This window comes from Drosophila santomea, chromosome 2L (assembly GCF_016746245.2).
Source record: "Drosophila santomea strain STO CAGO 1482 chromosome 2L, Prin_Dsan_1.1, whole genome shotgun sequence".
In the NCBI taxonomy this organism is placed as follows: domain Eukaryota; kingdom Metazoa; phylum Arthropoda; class Insecta; order Diptera; family Drosophilidae; genus Drosophila; species Drosophila santomea.
Window position 1 is genome coordinate 5,330,790 of NC_053016.2, and position 18,800 is coordinate 5,349,589.

At 42.5% G+C, this 18,800-nt stretch overlaps 1 protein-coding gene across 9 annotated transcripts in view; it reads left to right on the forward strand.

Annotated features, from left to right (window-relative positions):
• LOC120451306 (serine-rich adhesin for platelets) overlaps positions 1 to 18,373 on the forward strand; it is a 34,816-nt gene extending 16,443 nt beyond the window's left edge. The window contains exons 2-12 of one of the 9 annotated variants that reach the window (XR_006356502.1): positions 3,557 to 4,032; positions 4,472 to 4,591; positions 4,942 to 5,109; positions 8,552 to 8,759; positions 8,824 to 9,060; positions 9,121 to 9,302; positions 10,725 to 10,935; positions 11,140 to 11,265; positions 11,331 to 11,473; positions 13,020 to 13,364; positions 14,347 to 14,395. Coding sequence is in view for 7 of the 9 variants with exons in the window: in XM_044006323.1 (XP_043862258.1) it covers positions 3,557 to 4,032; positions 4,472 to 4,591; positions 4,942 to 5,109; positions 8,552 to 8,759; positions 8,824 to 9,060; positions 9,121 to 9,302; positions 10,725 to 10,935; positions 11,140 to 11,265; positions 11,331 to 11,473; positions 14,347 to 15,433; positions 15,524 to 16,813 (4,248 nt within the window). In the remaining 2 variants the exon portion in view is untranslated. Of the gene's footprint in view, positions 1 to 3,556; positions 4,033 to 4,471; positions 4,592 to 4,941; positions 5,110 to 8,551; positions 8,760 to 8,823; positions 9,061 to 9,120; positions 9,303 to 10,724; positions 10,936 to 11,139; positions 11,266 to 11,330; positions 11,474 to 13,019; positions 13,365 to 14,346; positions 15,434 to 15,494 lie in introns of those variants that run through there. The other 8 variants (XM_044006323.1, XM_039634876.1, XM_044006326.1 and 5 more) reach the window with 8 other exon arrangements.
• Positions 18,374 to 18,800: the final 427 nt, after the last annotated feature.

The following is an 18,800-nucleotide window of genomic DNA, read 5'->3' on the forward strand; positions in this document are numbered from 1 at the left end:
CCAGTTAGAAGGGGAAAACGCACAGTCGCAAGCGAGACAGACAGACAGTCGGTCGGCAGTCGCAGGGGAGCGAGTGAGAGGGCTAGTCTCACCGACGAGTCAACCGCAAATACGACCACAAACGTGAAGCGATATGGACACGCAAACACTCTAAGCCACCCACTCACCCACATACAAAGAACACACCTCAGTTCGACTGGAATAAAGAAAATTCATAGTTTTCGCCCCAGGCGAAACGATACTCGGAATCGCACCTTCATTAACGGACGACCCGAGCACCGTGTTGGCCACGTTTTCATGGCTTAAATATTCAACCAAGTTCGTCTAAATCGTCTTTTTCGGCGCGTCAGCGAGTGAACTACTTTGTAAAACTTGTTCAAACTTTGGTGCTTTCATTTTGGTGCTCCCCCAAAAATTCTAATCCATTAAACGGCGCGCGGCCGTCAACTCTTTGCCAACTTTGTGACGTTTCCCAAAAACTATTTAAAAATTTATTCAAATTCGTCTGACCCAATCAACAATGAGTGCAACCATAATGAAGGCGAAGAGGTCGTGGAAGATGCTGGTCTAGGGTGGAGAAGGCCCCAAATCGTCGAAAGCAGGTGCCACATCATCATCATTTTTAATGTGCAATTCTATTTCGGTCACCGAAATTTTCCGTGGCAGATTAAATGAAGGAAAATAATGGAGTCGTTCTGTATAGCAAGTGAGGGTGGTTTTAGCTAGATTAATCAAGCAGGCATTATTATCTCAGCATTTGCTTAGAAAGTTAATCAAAAGGTGGTCTTATAAAACATTACCATTTCATTAGGTAAACGTAAAGTATTTCAAAAGTTGTATTCATCAAATAGTTGGTTGGGCTTATATGTATAAAAAAGAAACAGCAATTTCTTATGAATTTAAATTAAATTGCGCAAACAAAACTTTACCTTCTAAAGTTCCGCAACGTCCTAATCATTTTGTTTGCAATCCCACATAATACCCAACCAAATAATTAGTAATGGCCTAAGGGCACGTTTATCAGCTATTTTTAACCCAAAGCGTGAGTAATATCTTGCTATTGAGCTCTTTCCATTGGCGATTCAATTAAAGTGCTGAGAATGAATGTCTGAAGCGCAGAAGTAAACCCCATATTGATTAATGACATCTGTTTCCATTTGTGTAGAGCCCTCTCCTTGCTTCATTGCGTTTCCTACTGCCATTTACCGAAATTGACAATTTAATTTGCAATGAACAAGCCAACAAGCCAGTGACGGACAGGATAATGCAATAATCAAAGTGAAGGATAAGCCAGAACAGAACTCACATATCGTGATTGTGATTGTGAATATGAATACGAATTTGACACCCAGACAGGTGGAAAGAGGAGGGGTGTAGTGGGGATTGTCTAGTGCACACCTGAAAGCCAAAAGAAAATAAACCGAACCACTTACACCGCTCCCAAAAGGAAAATCAATAAAATGTCTTGAGAGTAAGCGGCAGAAACGAACTTTGAGCATTTGTGTGCGGTTTCTATATAGATAAATGGGCTGAGGGGGTTTTGCACTGGGGCACTGGGCACAAGCAAATACTATTAAGCCAGCCCACAACAGCAATTTTAAGCACAATTTAAAATTAGAATTAGACAATTAGACAAGTAGGCCGTCGCGGGGTGGCAAAGTGCTGGTAACACGTGCAAAAACTAAGGCTGCTTCAGTTCCATACAGAGCTCAATGTCACACACACACACACACCCATGTAAAGCGACTGTTGAGGGGGAAAAGGCGCGACGCACGGGGCGTATGATTTATTTAAGCGTCTATTAAAGTCCTTTCTATTGTTTCGCCGCCGTTGCCGGCGTAGAAGTGGTTGTTTTTATTGCCGCTGTGGTTTACTTTTCCTCGTGTGAAGGACATTCGTTGAACTGCAACGCATTCGCTTTCGGTAAAATAACTTCAAAAGTTTCGCATGCCGCAGGGGCGTGTACTTTTTAATTAACAAAACAGCCACAGCAGCAGACACAGTTGTGAGTAGTGAGCGATGTGCGGTGGCATCTGAAATGGAAATCGGTTCAGATGTTTTAATTGCTGCTCAGCTAAAAACAAAGACCCACTTCACAAACACACCGGCTATTGCAATACTTGAAAACTAGAACTTTGTCAAATAATTCTCGACTTTTGCAACAATTTTTATGAACATTTTTTGTCCACTTGAAGCATTTTGGAATTTAAAAGACTAAAATAATTGTATCCATTTATACAGATACCTTCTCTTGAATGTAATATGAATGGGTACTTCATTATTTTGGAAATTCCAGAGGAAATATAAAATGTTATTTTAATTTAGAGGCTTATCTCGTCCAAACACAAAACAGACCGAATCATTTTAAACAAATAAATTGAAATAAAAACATTCTACTTTGTAATATTACATTTGCTGCAAATATTTTTTCGATTTGTTTACTCTCAGAGTCCGGTGAAATTCAATTAATTTTGACAAACCCCATTCAAACGCAACCGAAAAAGTAAACGATTGTGAAATTAAGCGGGGAAAATCAATTAAATGATGAAAATATAAAGCTGAAAATTAAAATCGATCGGTGTCAAGTGGTTTTCGCTCTCATCGCAATTCATTAAATGCCGCTTTCCCCACGGATTTCCCAACATTCACCCCTGCAAAATGTTTGAATCGAATTGAAAACTAAAATTCTGTAAACATCGAACCCTGAATTTAGGTGTCTTGCATTTTTGGACTGTAGCGAAGTTTGCCTAAGAGATCGCAGTCGGTAGGTAAATTTGCTTTCGTTGCATCAGCAAGTCAAATTATCGAGCGATGCAAATTAGCCAGCAAATTGAGAGCAAATTAAATCACCAGAGCAAAGCTGAAAAAACCACAATGTTACACATAAGCAAACTAATTTTGATTTTTACAACTTCAATTGGCTGCTAAAATATCCACACTCTAGACACGCTGAAATTTTGTTAGATCATTTGGTTTTTTTATGAGTTTCACGCAATATTTTTATGCAAATTTCGTAAAATTAGATAACGCTTTTATACAAATTGGCTGTAAATTAGTTTAGTTGAATTGGTAAATTGGCCTATGCCCTAAAGCATGTTTTATCCTTCATTTAATTATCCTTTACCCTCCGTTTCACAAACACACATTGAAAAAGAAAGAAAAAAACGAAACAAAACAAAACAAAAGGACTTGGCAAAGTTCGTTATCAAAATGCTTTTGTGATTGTCTTTTACAGCAATAATTAAACCCAAGTTATTTCACACTCTTTGAACGATTGTTGAGCAAGTGCAAATGCCGGGGTAATAGAAATGGCTTTCATAGCTTTTGATTTCCCCATTTTACTTTCCACTTTCCACGAAGCGCTTCTGTCCGTTCTCGTTTTCATTTCGTTGCTGTGCTACGTTCTCGACTCGCGATTAATCAATTTTTAAATCGTTCTACCGCATATTTCTTTCCATTTCTGCCGTGGCCACTCAACTTTTGTTCGAAACTCCCCCACAACAACAAACAACAAAAAACAAAAAAAAAAAACAAAAAACACTTGCAAACACCACAGGACACTTGCAGCGAGGTCAACGAGCCGGCATCGACGCATCCGGAGCCGGAGCTCATCATCAGCTGCCACCGGGATCAGCGGGATCAGCGGGATCAGTGCCATCGGAATAATCTCCAGAGGGAAAGCAAAGTCATCACCCGATCACAATCATCGGCGTCGACCGCGCCGCATGCTCCAGTGCATCAACTGAAGCAGCAGCAATCTCTGCCCACACCTCTAACCCAACAGCCCAGCCACAATCCGCACCACAATCCGCACCAGACACCCAAGTCCGTCTCCATTCTCGTCTACAAGACCCTGAACACGGTCTTCAAGAGCAGCCGCAAGATCATCGTTCGTGTGTGTGAGGTGGCCAGCGCCAAGAAGTCCTTCACCATGTTCAAGTTCAACAAGGCCGCCCAGCAGCAGCGGATCGACAATCGGAACAGTGCCGTCACAGGACACGATCCCTTCGTCCGACCACCAGTGCCCGAAAAGTGAGTGCTCCTATGTCCTCAGGAAGGAGGAGGTCTCCAAACTGGATGGGTGCAGATAGGTGTTTGAAAAGCTTCGAGAATTGGCATTGCGCAGATTTAGGCATTTAGTTATTTGTTGAATACATTGGTCTATATACAAAACAGGATGTTAAAGAGCCATCAGCATTTCTAAAAACTCAGGCATTTAGTTTTGTGTTAAATACATTGGTCCGTAAACAAAATTGAATGTTAAAGATCCGTCAGCTTTTATAAAATTCAATAATTAGTTTAATAATTAAACAAAAAATGTCAAACTTTTCTAACTCAATGTTAGCTCTGAAAGCGAAGTGAATCCTTTTCAACCGCCTAGTTAGAAACAAGTTTGAAATTCCGAAATGTCTATGTTGTTGCTTGTCTCCCAATACCAAATGCAACCGATAACCGATTTCGAACGCAATAGGAAAGTGAGGAACATTATGAAGAAGCTGCACAAGGCGAACGGCCTGAAACGCTCCAACTCGGCGATCGAGTTCGATGTCTCGGCCCTGACAGCTGCCAATCGCCGGCAGATCTATAGTAGGTGAGTACCCAACCGATCGGCGAGATATACAGATATATATATATGCGTGTGTGTATATAGGACTTTTGCAATGTGTGTGCGGGTGTGTGTGTGTGTGCGTGTGAGACCCACTCACACACTCAAGCTAAAGCGAGCACAGTGCACAGGTACCTCAATTTATGATTTAGCTTAACACACGTTTTGGTTTCGTTGAGCGGAGCTTCTTTGACGGACCAAGATGAGAAGAGAACACAAACACTTATTGCAGTATTTTCTTTTGTATATTTTTCCTTTTTTTTGCCATTTTTTACCCACCAAACCAACCAAAAAACACCGACCGCAACCACCACTGTGTACCCTTCTATTTGCAGCAATCGGTCGGCGAGCTCGGAGCAAGATAACTCAGATCTATCCGAGCACTCGGAGAAATCGCCGCTGGTTAGCGCGAGGTTAGACAATCTAGCTAGGCTCTTCTTTAGCAAGTCGATGCCAGCGGAAACCGGAAGTAGAGATACCATAGATTCAGTACTGACAACAAGGTTGCATTTACTACTCTACTCTAAACTGTACTAAAATTAATCTCTCTACTATATTTTGTATTTAGCTTGCACCCAACCACACTTGAAATTCTCTATCAGCGTCACTAGTGTACAGATTTCGATGCCAAGTTTTTTCTTTTGCTTGCCCAGTTTGTTTTCTTTTACTTGAGTTTTCGTTCCAGCTCTACAGCACTTTGCATGTGAAAAGCGAATAGAAATAAACCTGAAATGCTTTTAATGTTTGCCACACGTAGAAAAAATCACCAAACAATTCATTTTATTCGAACTTATTTTGATGTACCACAAACGCACAAGTATATACATAGAGATAACGTAAAATAATGCGAAGGAAAAACCAACTAATGTGTCTAATGTTTTCAAGAGGTTTCAAAGGCAGCCACAAAAAAGTAATTAACTTGAAAGCTTTTGTGGGCAATGATTTTTTAAAATCAAAATGTGTATATACCCCTACATATTTCGCTTAACATTAAACAGACTCTCTTTCTCGCTTGCTGAATATTTTGCCCAACTTTATTTGAAAAGTTTTTCATTCGAAATGAAAAGCCAAAGGCATTGCCAAAGTCAAAGCATTAAGTGCGATGATAGAATGCATTTGCAAACCACCCCCATCCCCATCCCCATCCCCAATCCCGTATTTTTCTTTTGTTCCAGCGGCAGGTGAAAGTTTGCCAAGGTGAAAATTCCTCAAATTAGATGCCCAGGCACACCGTACAAAAATTGCAAATTAAATTATCAACTTGGCAAAAGTTCGCTTGAAAAAGGGCGAAAAATTGATTCGACTCTGTGTGTGTGTGTGCGTGTGTGTGTGTGTGAGTATCTGTGAGGACTCCTGCCTGTCCCACTTCCCACTTCCCCCTTCCCTTCATCACTCCCCGCAATTCTACGTGCTGAGCCGTATGATGAATGTGCAAGCGAGCGTGAGCATCTGTTCGTGTGTGTAAGTGTCTGTCGATGTGAGTGGGTGTGTCTGTATGTGTGTGTGTGTTTTTGTGCCCCTAACGAGCAGGTGAATATGCATGTGTTAGTGCCGCAAAGTATGCAATAAAAAATTTCACACACGAGCACGTTAATTACGCGCGGCATCCGAATATTTCAACTTCAGTTCCCCGCCAATCGAGTTGGTTTGGCTGTGAAGTATCTATCCATGATGTTATGTATCTAAGCATTTCCCAGAGGGATTTGACCCTGGAACTGTCGGTTTAATTTGCTTTGATAAATCGAAAAAGGTTGCTATGCCATTTCACCCGTATGCAATTTTAAGTGGACTAAACTATCATTTTATTTTTACTCAACATTTGGCAATTGGTAATATGAACTAATGTATGATGGTATACGTTCTTGTATCTTGTTTGTGAGGACGATCGATTTGAATATTTATTTTTAAATCCTTCTATAAACTCCTTAAAGTTGTTAAAATGCGAAATCACCTATGAGGCTTTGAAGCTTGAAGTTTACCCTCCAACGAACTCGAACTTTTTAATTTTAGATTTAGTCAGATAAATAAATTTATTTCCCACATAGAAGAGTTCAAACCTAAAGCGTTTTCCCCCCAGCTTTTTTGTAGGATTCTCATTCCCTCCCACTCTGCAGAGTTGACAAACAACAAGTGTGTCGAGTGTTTGGCAAATATTTAAGCTGCAATATCGCCAAGAGTGAAAACGAGGGAAAGTCACCTATCCGTTTTGCAACAAAAATTAGCTTAAGTCAACCAACAAACAGGAGAAACACTCTGCAGCAAACACACACAGTTGGATGCTAAAGCCCGTTACAGCTGCAATCGGAGTCAAGGTCTTTTGAACAGCAGGGAAATGAGAAATATTTCACATACGCACCGTTGGCCAAAAGCGCAAGCCGTGCGCCTAAAGAGACAGGCAATGGGCAAAGAGTTTTGCCAGCTTTTGGTTGCTTTGGTCTGGCTAGCACACAGTTGTACACAGAGGAAAAAACGTGGTATTAAACTGAAAACAAAAGAAAGGAGATACTCCAAGAATTTAATAGCTGGTATTAGAATGGATAATACATTTAAAACAAATGTTAAGTAAGGTACAGGGTGGTTTTCAGAAGTATGAAGTTTTTTCCTGTGTCTTTGTGTTTTTATTCCGCTTCTGCAAGTTCTTGTGACGCAATGAAAGTGAAATGGGGTGAGAGGAAGAGAAATACGCCTCTTGGCCAACATTTTATGCCACACACGAACACACTTTCACTCTCTTGTTGTCCCTCTACTCTCTACTTTCTACTTTCTACTGTTCTTCGTTTTGCGCCTTATTAAATTTTCAAACACATGCTAAACTTAACCCGAGGATGTGCTTAACCTTCGCTCTGTTTTGATTGAGTGGCCCGTAAGTGTTTGTTTATGAGCCCGGCTCTCAACCTCTACTACCAACTTTTTTTCTACATTTTCTGCCTTTGTTATTCTGTCTTCTCAACATCTCTTTCTCGTTTAAGCCTCCAAGTGAGTGCAGTTTGTTTGGCTTATCTTCTCTTTTTTTCATTTCGTTTGACACCGTTTTCATTTTGAGTTTCTTTCCTGCACTTTTCTCTTTGTACAACCTTTCACTTGCAACAAATAAACAACAAATAAATTGCTCCCAAAAAAAAAAAAAGGCAACTGAAATGAAATGATAAACTCATGCTTCCGTTTCCGCTGCGCCATTGTGCAGGCAGTTACTTCCTCTTCCTCTGGCCCTTCCTTTTGTTTTCCGTCCTCATTGAGTTGCAAATTCCTTCGTCCTGCGGCACCTTTCTCAACTTGCCAGAAAAATGTTGTTCTGTCCAAATTATTTTGTCTCCCTCACTTTTTTTGGGCAACATTTCAGCAACGATTATCCGTGTGACCTATACATGACAATTTTTGTTTTGTTTTCTGAGAGATATGTAGATTGGGGATAAGGATGTGTGGTCTGTTGAATGAAACGTCCATGATGGGCTTAATACTTTATTGTTAGAATTATTTAGAAAGGTAAAAATTCGCGACTGTCTTCGATGTCATCATCGTTAATGAATTAGAAAGCACATAAAGCCCAGTAAATAATTACGAGTCACACTAATCCTTAAAAAATACATCTACCCATTGGAATGCAAAGTGCTGATTGTGATTGGAGTACCTCACATATATCTTGTGAGATATAAATACAAAATCTGAATGAATTAGTCAGTGTGAAGCTATTAGGAACTGCTGTGGGAACTTGTTGGAAAATGTATGTTATCCTCTTTATCGTGTAAATAGCTACCCAAACTAAGTGTGATGCGATGAATGTTGAGACATCTTCGAAAAAGCCATGTCTGAATCATTTAGTTTTAGCTGTACCATACAAACAAGTTTCCTTAGTTAGCAAATCTTCAACTAAGTATGCTCTTAAATCATTTTGTATGCCTGCAATTCAAACAGACTGACGGCTAACGTTCGGTTGACATTTTTCAGGCCCAACATCAAGTACCAGTACTCCGCCTTGGACAGTGGCAATGGGATCGTGGAGCGAAGTCCGCGGGAGCGGGCTCAGCGGGAGAAGGCACTGAATGCCACTCAGGAATGGATTCAGGGTGCCAATGGGCGCTACGAAGTGATTGCCCACCTGGATGAGATCGGTTCGAGGCATGGCAAGAACTGGTTTCTGGTCACAGATGCCTCGGTAACATAGAATTGAAATATACATTTTCATATTTTTTTTTATATTGTATATATTTATTTTTTAGGTACGCACGGATCGTCTGCAGACGCTGCTACCTCTGCCCCCCGACTGTGTGGCCTTCGAGGATCTCCCGCCCAACGAAAGCGCCAGGGAAATACTCATGGAGCTCCTGGGCTCGCTGCATCATCCGTACATATATCCCGTTCTGGATTTGGGCTTCTTGCGCAACAGCTCGTATAACTACGCCTGCCTGGTGACGCCCTTCAACTCGCGGGGCAGTCTCAAAGATCTCATATATAAGGTAAGCATTTTGAAGTAACACTTTTTAATGTTAAATTCTTAAATCTATTTCCCCCATCAGGCGCAGTGGAACGAGCCGTGGACCAGGAAGTATACGCGTAAGCCAAATGGCTTACCAGTGAGCCAGGTGCAGCGCCTGGGGCGACAGATCCTGGAGGCACTGCTCTTCCTGAAGGAGCGCGGTTTTCCGCTACACGGTCACCTGCACAGCGGCAATGTCATCCTGCAGAACGGGGCAGCCAGGTGAGTCGCCCATTGTCCACCTTGTCCGCTTGTTGGTTTGGGGCCCACTCAACTGTTAACTAATTTAATAATGGCAGCAATATTTGATATCGAATCGGTGCCCTGCCCCCAGTCACTCAAAGTTCATCCAAATAGAACCGACATCGATTTCAGCGTAAATGGCAAATTAAAAGCAATTCCCCAGAAACGTTGCCCATTTCAGGGCACTTTAAATGCAAGTCCCTGTTTCGGGAACCCCTTGCTGCCCCCTGCTATCCATTATCCATGTAGCATTTGTGCGACAACGCGTAAGCGCCACCAAAACCAAACCCACTTGCACACATCGAATGGGTGTAACAGAAATAAAGCTTTAGCTTTTTGCCATTTTAAAAATAAATGACTGGCACAAAAAGTCGCTTCTATGGCAGACCAGTAAAGGGGCTAAAAAGGGAGAAGGGCATCTGCAGCTAGAGTTCCTATAGGTGAATGTCGATTAAAGTGCGCATTTTCTGCGTTCAAGCTAGCGCCAAGTGCATGACCCAATTTTGCTGCCTTCGTCGCCAGGGTATCGCTGTTCGCATTGAAGAGCTGATTTTCATATAAATTGCTTATACATACATACGTACAGCTATCGACGGGGCCACAGGAAAGTTGAAAGACCAAAGCGAAGAAAATGGGTAAAATGGAATTTAGTAAGCTGAAAAGCTGATTGACGATGTAGAAAGGTAAATACTTGCTCAAAAGGGATTAATATAGGAATCTCTAACTTCTTGCAATAATATCAAAAGAAAAGATTTCATGTCTGCACAACGTCTTTATTGTTTTATCTCAGCTACAAAAACATGGATTTATTTAACACTCAATCCCTTGACATCAAATTTTGCTACAAATACAAACAAATTTGTATAAAATATAAGAAAGCTATTGGTGTTAAAGTTTTTGAAGTCCATTGACTTTGTTCACAACTAATTAAAGTTATCATAATATAAAGATAGGCATCTAGCATCTTCAGAACCTCTATTGTCAGCCAATTTGGAATACCTTTCCGGCCAGTCAGCAACATTTGGCCTAATGAATACTGGGAAATGCAGGCAGGACCCTCGAACCGAAAGCCCCAACCAATCCATGAAGTGCCATAATATTGTCATATCAGGTCTGACATACGCTCTTTGTCATAAAGGCACGTGGGGGCAGGTGGGGAACGAGATGGCAGATGATACCTCTGCCAGCTGCCTCTCGCTCGCACATAAATCCATAAAAGTAGACACTTTGCGGGCGACGTTTCCACGTGTTGGCCATCAATATAGTCTGCTGTATAGCAGGGTAGCCATCAAATATGTTGCATAATTAAGGCCAAAAGAAAGGGGAAGGAAGGCACAAGGGGTTCACCATTTAATTATGCATTTTCCGTGACATTTATTTCGTTTTGTGACCACCCATCAGGTTATCGGGCCTGGAGAACGGCCTCCTGGGCCTCAGTTCGCGCATTAACGCCGTCATGTGGTCCCGCTCGGTCACCGAGATCGAGAACGTGGACATCGTCTGCTTCGGTCACCTGCTCTACGAGATGTGCACGGGCCAGGAGCTGACCACACCCAAGCCGTCCATGCGGGTGCTCGAGATGGAGCTGCAGCACTATCCACAAATTGGCCAGGTCAGTAAAGTCCTATCAGGCAACACAGCAGCTTTTGTTGGATAAATACCATTATCATTTTACGTTATTATTTATTTTTTTGTTTTGTTTTGCAGACAAGAAAACAAGTAAAGTATAGTTTGTTTGCTAACATGCTAGTGTTACAAATTAACGAGACCTTCAGAGGAGGTACCTTACACTTAGACTATGTAATCTTCTTTGCAGATTCTGGAAATATTAGGTCTAATCTTTGAGCCGCCCAGCGGTGTCTGCCCCTCCGTCGAGGACTTAGTCCTTTGCGATCTGTTTCGCAGCATCGATTTGCGCGAGCTTCGCGGTCCCTGTTTCAGTGTAAGTACTACGCAATTATTCTCTATATTTTTTCGAATTTATTTAACGCCTGATGGTATTTGCAGACAATTAAGCCGAGCCTCAGCAGGTCCACCCTCAACCTGCTGCAAGCGGTGAAGAAGCGCCAATGCGCCTCCCTGGGCCACTCCCTCAGTGAGGCGAACTCGCCCTGCACGCCCCCCTCGACGCCGCACGATCGACGAACTGGGTGAGTGTTTGCGCCCACGTAGCTCCTCTTTCACCTAGAAGCAAACGTGCAAGTTTTACTCTGTCGGCCACTGGCATATCTCACATATCCCTCACCACACTCACACTGACTCATATTCGGAACATACTCACGTTTTTTTTCGGCGTGTGAGGAAAGGCAAGTCTTGTATGCTCATCCAGAAATTACCAATTCGGTGCAGGTTTAGGGTTTCGAGTCGGGAATGCAATTATGATCGTACAAATAATACTTTAGTTGGTAAACAACGATTTACTATGGCTTTTACATGTATTCCACTAGCGCCTTTAGTTTTTCTAGTTTATTTTTTATTAATTATTACTAAAAGTCCGTAACCATTCAGTTTTAGTAGCTTTATTAATTAAAACTCCTATTATTAGTAAACCTTAGGATCAAGAGCTGTTTTTACTTGTTCACAACTCCCGATCTAAATGAAAACAATATATATAGGCTCTATTAAATGCAGCTGAGTTTCACACAGTCTGGAAAGTTCACAATGTTCTCTAATATGACTGAAGTGTTTCACTACGTGTGTTTCAACATTAATAACTTAACAGAAAATATTTTCACTGAATAGAACGAAATTTGAATAGACCGCAAAGGTGGGCCCCACGTTGGGCCCCGTTGTATAGCCCCGCACAGAACCGCTAATCCATTTACCGTGCACTCGCTTTTGGGGCTAATAAAGAGAAAAGCACACACATCCGAGAGGAATTCAAACAAAAAGAAGTAAGAAATGGCGAGAAAGCGAGAAAAACTAACGCTGTGAGCAGAGATAAAGCGGAAAATGTTGCCACAGGCTTGACGATGTGCGTGTGCCTGTGCGTGTCTAAAGGTAATTATGATAATGTCCTGGACTCTGCGCCTCTGCGTCCGACCCCAAAACCGTAGGCAGAATTTAAAATTATGCATACAAGACAGGAATATAATTGAGTGATAAAAACGAGGAAACAAGGAACTAGCCAGAGAAAAAGTACCAAAACAATGAATACAGGGAAAAAGTGCTCATTTGCTGCCTCATGTATATTTAAGCATCTCTGACCCTGTGTAAATCTACTCTGCTGCCTTTAAAAAAAAAAAAAATAATAATATAATTAAATACTCAAACGCATGTTTTACTTTTTTAATAACTAAGAACATACATACATATGTAGTGGAGGATTTTTTCAACTAAAGTATTTTTTCCGTATGCAATGTTTTACTCTCTCTTTCTCTCCTAACGCCTACTACTACTACTACTACTCAACTTTGTTGTGTGTGTGTGTGTATGTGTATCTATCTAACTTAGTGTTGCGAAAGCGCCCAGAAAACCGTTACCGTTGCAGTTCCCGTTACAGTTGCCGCTACACCAAACCCATCATCTACTACACACATACCGATCCGCTCTTGAATGTCTCTCAACGTTCATTTTTGTTTACATTACCTATGTGTGTGTTTTGTTTTTGATTTACAAACTCTTGCATTTCTGCATTTGTTTATTTACATAACCCGTTCGACTAACAAAAACCAACAACAACTACAACAACATCAGTGTTCTGCCTGCGCCCTATGAAGTCTTTCGTATGTACTAAACCAAACCAAACCAAACAGAATCGAACCAAAACCAAAACCAAAGAAATCCGAACCCGAAACCCAAAACCAACAATGAACAATGAACAACTCACAAAGAATATCTCACAATTTCAAATTTACAAAACGAATATCGTGTGAAATAAAACCCAAATGAATACCTGAATAAAATTAAATAAAATCAATATACAAACCGATAAAGCAAACACATCATTTTTTGTACGAAAATTAATGTTTTTTATACCAGACGGAAACGAAGCTAAATGCTGCAAAAAGTAATTGACAGTGTTTGTTGTAGCCAAATGTGGTAAGTGGCAACATTTTTTTGTATGCTTCAACCACCAAGAGAAGCTGCACCGCCCAGCAAGCAAACCACTTTGCACCACCAAATCGAACCTGCATCGAGAAGGGCCAGCAGAATATATGTATACATATATATTTATTTATTTAACATGTGCAAACCACATTATCCAATGTCTCTTATTTACTTTGCTTACGTGTTTACGTGTGCTGGCTGGCAAAATGCAATTTAAATGTTTTCCCCGCTGTAAGTTATTTGCTTAACCCTTTTCCATAAGTCCCATCTACGCAGCTTGTAACAAAAATGTTTATGTTTATGTTTATTTCCATGTTTGTGTTGTTTCTTGCATGCTCTAGAGAAAACCAATTAACTGGGTTAGAGGATAGAGTGAAGCCAAAATATTTTCAGAGCAGCTGAGATTAAGCAAGGTTTTAAAGCCACTAAAAGCTAATAATTAAATTATAAAAACTGTAGTTTTTAGCTTGAAATCATAACTTTACATTCTGTTTAACAGAAGTCTAAGCTCGAATACTACCGATTCGTAGGCTAGACTCTACTCCCTGAGTTGCTCCTTTGAGTTCACCACACTTTGAGCTATCCACACCACAGACTACGCATTTTTGCCTATGAACTATTGCCATTTTATGGGTCACTAATTGGGTTTTTGGGGGAGCTTGAATGCAGAGCAGCCAACTTGAGCTTGATTGAAAACACGCACGTATTGACGCTTCTAGTGCAGCACACTTTCGCAGACATACTCACAATTCCATCAATGCATTCATCGCATACAATGACATGCCATGGCTTTTCTGCATATCCCGAATCCGAATCCGAATCCTGAATCTGAACACACAAAAGAAAATCGAATCAGGTGCCGTTAGCGCTGCCGCATCGGAATGAAAAATTCGGAAAATTCTGATTGTTATTCTCTGCCCTTTCTCACTCCCACACCCGCAATTTACTAACCTGGCCCCTGCCGAACCCGCAGTATCAGCCGAACAATGGACTCATTTGACATATCAAGCGATTCGGAGGAGGGTCTCCTGGAGGAGATTGTCGTCGGAGGCAGCTGCCATCGCCAGCACTTGCTCCGCCTGCAGCAGTGGCACTCCGCCCACTCATATGCTCACTCGTATGCCTCGGAGTCGCCCATTCACTATTGCGACCCTGCGGCCGTCTATTCGGATGATAATAGCCAGGAGCCGGGTCAGGATCCCCAGCCGCCGACCATTCGCTGCAGCACCAGCAGTCAGAGCAATCTGGATGTCCTGCTGGCGGAGGGAGCCGCGGACGAGGTCTACGAGGAGCAGGAGGAGGAGGATTTTGAGCAGGAAGAGGAGGCCAGTGGCTCCTCGGGAACGCAGCGGCTTCAGGCGCCAGCTTGCACTTCATCGGCTGCTGGCGCCTCCTTCAACCACCAACTCACTGCCGATATGTGCAACTATAAGAACTCGAAGAGCAGGCGGTTGGAGTACTCACTCAAGTGTCTCAAGTATGGCCGCAGTAATCCCTCCCAGGACTCGGCCTTTGGCTCTCTGACCGACAACGACCTGTCCATTGGCTCGTCCAGCATTAGGTTGAGCAGCTTTCAGTCCATTTCATCGCCCATTGACGAGGGCGTGGAGGATGTCATCATAGCCACCACCACCGGTGGCAATGAGACCTGCCTGGAACTGGCCACCATTCCCAGGAGCATGGTCTCCCAGGACTCGGCGATTTCATCGCCCTGTCGCGAGAGTTCACCCAACAACTTCCTGCACATTGACGATGCCATGTCGGGAACGGGTTCCACTTCCTCCGGCTCGAATTGCGGCTCCTTCGGAAATATACGTCCCCAACAGTTTCCCGTTTCGCTCTCGCCAAAGATCTTGGTCACGGCCACCAGCAATTCGAGCAGCTCGTCCTTGGCCTCCGCCAGCAATGCGGGTCAAGGTCAGTCGCAGGGTCATGGACAAGGGCATCCGCAGCAGCAGTTTGATCCGCCCAAGATTCTCGTCAACGATCAGAACTCCATCTACACCACATCGCCCTCGAAGCGATCGGGGATGATAGAGGTGTTCTCTCAAAAATATCGGGTGAGTAAATCTTAAATAACTTTCTAATTTATATAGCATTTATATTATCCTTGCCAAATAGTCTTGCGGTGTGAATGAAAGCTTAATTAGTGTCCCTTCCAGGTGAGCTCCTTCGAGGACATGTCTCCGAAGCGATCCTCCGACAAACAGCACCTGAAGCACGTGAATCGGCTCGCCTTTCGCTCCTTGGAGGAGGAGCGTCGGATCGACAATGCCTTTCTGCCCATGGCAGATCGCACCCACTCGGACAATCGCGTGAATATGCAGAGCGAGAAGTACAAGAAGCTCACGCACGCCTCCTTTCGCATCAGCAAAGGTCAAGATCAGGACTCGCCCACGGCCACGCCCACCAACCAAACGTCGCCCGGTCAACCTGGCAATTGCATCGAGATGCAGCGTACCGGAAGGCAGACCCTCTGGCGGGACAGCAAGTTCTACCGGAAGAACAGAATCGCCAAGAGCAACGACTCCCTGATGGAGAACAATCCGTCGCCCAGGATATCGCCGTGCTCCCTGCGGGATAATCAGTACGAGAGCAGGAGCAGCTCCCAGGCCAGCCGGAGATCGCTCAGTGGCAGTCAGCAGATGCTGAGTGTCACCACCAGTTTCTGCGGCAATGGCAGTGCGTCCAGGAACTCGGCCAGGTACTGCAGCTCCAAGAGCGAGGACTTGGGCGAGTCCTCCGACTATCTGCGAGTGATGGACGCACGGAAATCGTATTCCGAGCGGCATCTGGTGCGACTCAAGCAGACGGCCATCAACAACACGCACAGCGAGGACGATGTGAGCTTCAACGATGACAATAATCAAACGGTATCATCGCAGAGTCAGGGGTTACGGCAATGCGGCATTCAGTACAATCAGAAGGAGCACCACCAGAAGCACTATCAGGGTGGCAGGTGGAGCAGCAGCTGCTCCATTGGCGGCCACCTGAAGACGACCAATATTAAGACCACCTCGCTGTCCGCTCAGTCCAGCCAATCGAATTTAGTGGCCACCTCGGCAACTGCCAGCTATCGCACACCATCCAAGTCCCTCGACCAGAGCATCGCCACTATCGCCTCCATCGCCATCCCGAACATCCATCCCACCACCCCGAATAACACCACCACCAATTGCAGCAGCACCACCACCTGCACCACCACCAGCAACACCAGCAGTGACAGCAGCAGCAGCACCACCAGCACCACCAGCTCGGTGGACGAGTCCCCGTCGAGACGCACCCTTAGTGGAGCTGATCTCTCGAGGATCTTCGTGATGGACATGGACGATGCACCGGGCAGTACATGCAGCGAGGAGAAGACGCCCCTCCTGGACAGCGTGGAAATGTCCCCAATGAGTCCAACCGATCCGGAGGAGCCCGACCTCGACAAGCTCTAATCAACCCGATTACAAAATCTACACAATCTACACGCACATACCGATACGTTTTGAGCAGCCGAAATGCAAAGCATGTGATAAAGAAACCAAAAATATAAATGAAATCGAACGGGGAACCACAAAGTTATAGAACTACTAGGCTAGGAACGAGATGGTAGGCGGAGAAAGACTTCTAAAAGAGTTATTGGGATAGAGGATTTGAGTTTTATTTATATATTCATTTAATTTTATCTGAGAAATTTTGGATCTGTATATTTCAACGACTTTCGCTTAGAACAAGCACCTTTGGCATTATTAAAGAATTATGATGATTCTTTTTTCCATTTTCTATAGGATTTGTCATCTTCCTGATAACTCTTTTTTGGGGCTTTCTGCCGTGCCAGTGTTGGTTAAGGTAAAGCAATTCTAATCTGGGTTCGACACATACACCAACACATACTCACTCACACTTACATATATAATTGGGCTGCCCCCGCCTTTGCTAAATCCACACATCCACACTCAAAGCTTTCTTCTGGTAACAATAATATTTTCTCTTTATATTGAACTTTAGCCGATTGCTTTTACAGCAACTCGAAATAAACTAGAATACATATTTCTTTACTAAAGCTAATCTCTAGACTGCTAAGCCACGAGACAACACAGAAAAACAAAAAAAAAAGGAATACCATCCTGCTGATTAGTTGTTTTTTAACAAAATTAAAAGGAACGCCGTTTTCGAATTATACGGAATTATACACTTTACTTGGTAGTTAAATTGAATAGTTAAGACTTGAAAGCTTCGCAGCTTGGCGCATTGAAAATGTTTTACTGTAGCTTAAAATCGTTTTAAGCTCCCAGTGGAGCGTGTTTTAAATATAAATTAAAAAAAAACCGAACATATTCTAGGGAAATAAGTCCGAAAGAACCTTAAAAGATCAATGAAAGCCAAAGAAAGTTAACCCATTGAATGGAGAATCCAAGGCAAAGTTGAAAGTATCCAACATATAACGAACAATTTAGATTTCTTTAGTCGTTTATCCTTTGTTCAGAAATTACACATTAGCCAGCACTTCAATATCGCAACTGAAACATAAAATTTTAACCCATAAGAGTTAAGCATTGTCGTAAAAAAAACGGCAAACAATAAAACAATACAGAAATGCAATCAAATTTACTAAAATATCGGTAACGACACGAAGGATATCACAAAAGCCACACACAATCGAACACAATATAAATGTACTCACTAACGATCATATATATAGAAGATAATATTAGACGCACGCACTTGACTAAGACGATCCAGATTCGAATCCCGATTCAAAACCCAGCCCCACCCGATGTATTCGAATAACTCAAATGATCTGCCACAGAGTCACAGAGTCGCCCTTAGTTTGTTTATTCGTAGCTGATGAATGATGATGACACATTGTTTATGGGACCCTCTAGAATGTACATGTATGTATCCCCAATATCTTGTAAGTTATTTTGCTTGGAATTGTTTGTGTATCCACTTATGTAACCCCACAAATGGAGAAGCCCTTGAGAACTAACAAATAAACGAGATAACGACGTAAATTCCCAAAGAGTTTTAATGAATTGCTGAAAATTCAGCACTAAGGTAAATAAGCTAAATAAATCCAAATAAACTTTCTTTTAGTAATCGCCGGAAACGCTTTCATCTTATTGGACTTTTCACTGCTTTTCTTCTTTTGAACTGCTTTGTAGCAGTTCTATTTTCGTTAAGCAGTTATTTCGTGAACTGCGTGACTAACGTGGCGACACCTGGTGGTGGAATACATCTCTTGTAAAATGTTTTAGCTCTTGTGTGTAAGATGTAGAAATCAATGTCTAAAATTCGTAATAAATTTTACGGTCTGGTAGCACTTGAATTGTATTATACATAATTTTGACCGTATTAAGGAATTTATACAAAAAACAAAGTTTAATCAAGTGAAAAGCAAAAAGAAAATTTACATTTTTATTTGTAATATATTTGCGATTT